At 42.2% G+C, this 5,241-nt stretch overlaps 1 protein-coding gene across 1 annotated transcript; it reads left to right on the top strand.

The window, feature by feature from the left end:
- The first annotated feature begins 4,170 nt into the window (after window positions 1-4,170).
- Window positions 4,171-4,914, top strand: LOC4342724 (alpha-amylase/trypsin inhibitor RA16-like). The gene has a single exon (NM_001422061.1). It carries the CDS (start codon window positions 4,288-4,290, stop codon window positions 4,759-4,761), a length of 474 nt encoding a protein of 157 aa, NP_001408990.1. The 5' UTR covers window positions 4,171-4,287; the 3' UTR covers window positions 4,762-4,914.
- Window positions 4,915-5,241: the final 327 nt, after the last annotated feature.

Raw genomic sequence — 5,241 nt, 5'->3', positions numbered from 1 at the left:
TCTGCCGTCGTTCTTTACTTCTTTAAACTTTGATATGACGAGAAATATGGAATGTCATGCTAAGGAGGGTGTCCATGTGTCGGCCGCATGGTGGCACTACCTGCAGGGCTGCGATGGCCAGAGGATCGCCAGCACGGTGTATATGTTGACGGAGTATGGCTATCGTTACTACGAAAACCCCTTTTTGCATACGGGCGAGAAGGAGCGGTTGCCAACCGCATGGGCAAGAAGATCTGCCAAAATGACGCTCTTCGCATGTGGCCGGCGCAACCGCATGCGAAATGGGATTTTCGCATGTGGTCGCTTATACCAGCCGCATGCGAAAATAAAATCACGGAAAAAAAAACCAACAAACCCGAACCCTAGCCCGCCGCCGGAGCGCCGTATCCCCGCTGCACGCCATCACCGGATCGACTACCCCACCACCCGCCGTCGACGCCGACCGCCGGCCCCACTGTTCGCGCGGGTGAGAAGAGCCCTTGGCGCCGGATCTGCGCGGGACGGCGCCGCCGCCCGCGTCGCCGCCCACTCGCCGGATCTATCCGCCGCCCCCGCTGTGCGCCCGCCGTCGTCGTAGCCGTAGCCGCTCCCTAGGGCGGCGCCGCTGGATCCGCCGCCCACCGATGCCATCTCCGTCCCTGCTCACGGTCACCGGCACCCGCTCTCAGAGAGGGAGGGGGAGAGAGGGAGAGGACAGATCCGTGGAGATAGAGAGAGAGAGGGGGAGAGTAAAAATAAATAATGGCAAATTTTGCTACATGACACTTGTTATATGTGGTTTTAGTTCTAGGACACTGCCCAAACTCACTTTTGGGGGAAAACACTCCATAAACGTGGTAATTTGCCAGTGGACACCGCGCCGATTAAAATAATACTTTCCGGTTGGAGAGGAGAGAGAAATCGCGTGAAATGTCAAAAATCGATTAAAATAATACCACCGCCGCCGCCAAAGAGATCAGCCGACGTGGGAGCTTGCGTCGCCATCGCCGTCGCCATGGGGTGTGCGCCACTCTCGCCAGCCGCCCGCCGCCGCGACTCCTATCGCGCACTTGGTCGCTGCCGCTGCCACTCCGCTTGGCCGACACTGCCGCTCCACCGGCCACGCGCTCGTCCACCGCCGCTGCCACCCCGCTCCACTCCGCCAGCCGCCATCCTCGCCATCTTTGCCGTGACCGACGCCACCCCGTGCAAGCGCGCTCTGAGAGAAAGCATTATTTTAATCGGCGTGGTGTCCACTGGTAAATTACCACGTTTACGGAGTGTTTTCACCCAAAAGTGAGTTTGGGCAGTGTCCTGGGGCTAAAACCACACATAACAAGTGTCCTGTAGCAAAATTTGCCTTAAATAATAGAGGGGGAGAGAGAGAGGAGATGTGTTGAAAAAAAATTGAAGTGGTGGAAGGGAAAAGAGAGTGGAGGGAGATGAAAAAAATTGGGGTGGCATTTTTGCATGCGGACCACTTAAAAGGTAAGCATGAAAAAATCTAAGTAGATTTTTGCATGCGAACCTCTTAAGGGGCTGCATGTAAAAATATGAGAAATTCGAATCGAATTTTATGGTTCTAAATCAACTCATGTGAAAAAGTTGTCAAAAACAAAGTTGTAGAAATCATTGAGATCTACCATTTTTCTTTTGGTCATTTCTCTATCCGAGTTTGATTGAACTATCTAAAATTTGAACTTTAAAATATAATAAATTTAAATAATTTTTCAGGTAGTAAATGATTTCAAATGAAAAATACATCACTAACAAGGTTGTATAACTTATTAAAATATACAACTTTTGTTTTGGTCATTTTTCTATATGACTTTGATTCAACAATTTGAATTTGAAATTCAAATTATGACAACTTCAAACAACATTTTGTAAAACTAAATGATTTCAGTTGAAAAAAATCATCAACAACAAAGTTGTATAACTCGTCAAGATCTATAACTTTTATTTTGGTCATTTCTTCGTCCGACAAATTAACAGTAACATTGTTCATAAAATTTACATATCTCTCATATGGTTTTATAAACTATAAGAGAGATATGTAAATTTTGTGAAAATATTACTATCACTTCATCAAATGAAGAAATGACCAAAATAAAAGTTATAGATCTTGATGAGTTATACAACTTTGTTGTTGATGACTTTTCGACTAAAGTTATTTACTGCTTCAAAATATTATTTGAAGTTTTGAAATTCAAATTTTTAATTTATAAAACGAAGTCACAAGGAAAAATGGCCAAAATAATAGCAAAAGAACACAATAACATGATAGAGTATGATTTTAGAAACATTTAGGAAAAAGAATCATCCAATTTAGAGTTCATACGAGTGAGATAAACTAGTTTCAAATTTTTAAATTTTCAAATTTTATTTTCACATACGGCTTCTTAAGACGCCCGTATGGAAAAATAGATTTTCCTATGCGGGTACTTAAGTGATCCACATGCAAAAATGAGCTCATTTTTGCATGCGGACCTCTTAAGTGACCCGCATGGAAAAATCAGTTTTTCCATACGGGCGTCTTAAGAAGCCGTATGCAAAAATGAAGGTCGATTTTTGCATACGCCATCACTTATGGTCTGTTTGCAAAAATTCATGAAGTCTAGTATAGAAAAATCGTTTGTGTATTAGTGTATTGCAAAACCTGAAGGTCCCCTCTATAATCTTATTTTGTAACGAAGGGAGTAGCTTGTTACTAGCTAGCACTAGCCAGCCGACTAATTAATTTTCACATCCACGATTGCTGCGTCTCCATATATCTGATGACAATAATAAGTAATAAAAAGTGGAATGGACGATGTTCCTCTCTTCTATTATTTTGTTCTTGAAATTCCCCTTTTTTTGTAATGTTCTTAGTAATTTCTATTACGTGGCTTGTTAATTGTGAAAGCGGGGACTAGTTTCATGACCTGTCAAAAAGCATCCCCTTTGCCACCCTTGTAGCAGCACAGTCCATTTCAGATCTTATCAAGTTCGCCTTGGCCTCTCTGGTCCAACTGCTTCTTGGACATTCTGTTCTTTTTCATGACGTCTGTAAAAGCCATACACAATAACTTTGTCATATACTGCATGCCAGCAAAAAAATAAATTACAACGAAGTATACATATAGAAAAAATGGCTGCGATGACTACACAAATATGTCAATTGTGAAAGCGTGAACAAAATATAAGTAAAGCTATTGATATATATGTTACTTCCCGTTCATGGAAAAATGCTGTTTTGGATAGGAGGCAACAAAATCTTGATTTCTTTTTAACTCACTAATATACACAAAAATAAAATATGAATATTTATTATTGTTATATTTAACTGTCTTTTATTAATATAATTATCAATACGAATGACAAAAACCTATGAACTGGTGAGAATTAATGTGTCGAGATGGTACGTATGACGAGTAAAAAAGGAATACAATGAGTTGTTTATTTTGCAATAATTAAGATCATCGATCAGATAAAACAAATACACTTTGAAGGACATTAAACTCACACCCAAGCTAACAACCCTCTTGTTTTATTTTGTTTCCTTTCTCACAAAATAACAAACTCTTTCTTGCCCCTCACTTAAGACCTATATTTTGATATCCCTTATACTTTCTTTAAAAAAAGGGCTGGCACAAACTGCAACTCGACAGGATTATAGCACAAATTATTTGTAGCCTTTAATTTGTATCATTTTTTCACAAAGTGATTTTGCGTACGTGCTTCTTCTAGCCATATATAATGCCGTGCCTTGTTAATATAACCTGTTATCCAATGTGCGCATTAAAGCTATCTATATATGAAATTTGTGTTTCAGATAACTCCAATATATATATGCTTGATCAGGCACGTCTACTGTTGCAGCTTCCAGAGGCATTACTTTTAAAATATTTGTTTGGAACTATTGTTTTTCTTGTTCAACAATTTGGATCACCATATAAGCCATGGAACTAAAGATCAACAGATTTTGTTACCATGCATAACTATGCGTCGCGTCTGTTGACAATGTGTGCATTAATTCAATTTCTTGCACGGAAGAATCAAAATAAGTTGAAATAATTAAAGAGTGTGGTGCATATCAATCCCCTTTAACCAACTTTTATCCGTGTGATGCCAGATTAGGCGTACGAATAACAACAAAATTTTCATTCAAAACCACAAGCTAATCCCTCATGAACAGCCAAAAAAAATTGTCTCCATTTCCTGAACCACTTTAGTCTTTATAGCTATATATAAAACCACCCATAGATGGGAGAGCTTCTATCCCTCTCATACAAATTAACAATCAAGAATTTCTGCAAACAAAAAAAAATGGCTTCCAACAAGGTAGTGATCTCGGCGTTGCTCGTCGTCGTCGTCTCCGTGCTCGCAGCAACGACGACAATGGCGGACCACCACCAAGAACAGGTGGTCTACACTCCCGGCCAGCTATGTCAGCCAGGAATCGGCTACCCGACGTACCCGCTGCCGCGATGCCGGGCGTTCGTGAAGCGCCAGTGCGTCGCCCCCGGCACGGTGGACGAGCAGGTCCGGCGAGGCTGCTGCCGGCAGCTCGCCGCCATCGACAGCAGCTGGTGCAGGTGCGATGCGCTCAACCACATGCTGAGGATCATCTACAGGGAGAGCGGCGCCGCCGACGCTGGGCACCCCATGGCCGAGGTGTTCCGCGGCTGCCGGAGAGGGGACATCGAGCGCGCGGCGGCGAGCCTCCCGGCGTTCTGCAACGTGGACATCCCCAATGGCGTAGGCGGTGTCTGCTACTGGCTACCGGGAACTGGCTACTAGCCTTCTGTATGTAGCTAGTTATTGGCTGTTCATGTGTGTGATTTGGTTACTAAATAATTTGTGTTTCCTTTTATCTGGAAGCATGTATGATGAATAAATGATGAACTCAGATGTTCTTCTGTTTATATCTCTATGAAGATTTCCTTGCTACGCTTCATTGTTTTATAATTTTCAAGGTGAGAAAAAATGAGTGTCACCATGACACTATAAAAAAATGTTTGTGTAGACCGCCGATAGCTAGTTCGTTTACATGGGCATTTTCGAGGCTGACTATATGGCCTGTAACGTTGAAATTCGCGAGATTTGTAAATATATACCGACAGCCGTGGAGATCAATTTCAACATTGCGTTCTCTTAAGTACTCGCCCGTGCAAATGAATTTCCAGATTTTAATTTTTATAGGTGCAAACTAAACTTGAAAAAAAAATTTAGTAGACATGGATGTATGATAATGCGTGCATGTCATTAGGGGTGAAAACG

Source organism: Oryza sativa, chromosome 7, assembly GCF_034140825.1.
Source record: "Oryza sativa Japonica Group chromosome 7, ASM3414082v1".
Classification (NCBI taxonomy): domain Eukaryota; kingdom Viridiplantae; phylum Streptophyta; class Magnoliopsida; order Poales; family Poaceae; genus Oryza; species Oryza sativa.
The sequence above is the reverse complement of the archived record's forward strand: the minus strand, read 5'-3'. Positions and strand labels throughout refer to the sequence as shown.

Coding starts and splice junctions, on each gene's coding strand:
- LOC4342724 (NM_001422061.1), top strand. CDS start 4,288: ATGGCTTCCAACAAGGTAGTGATCTCGGCGTTGCTCGTCGTCGTCGTC.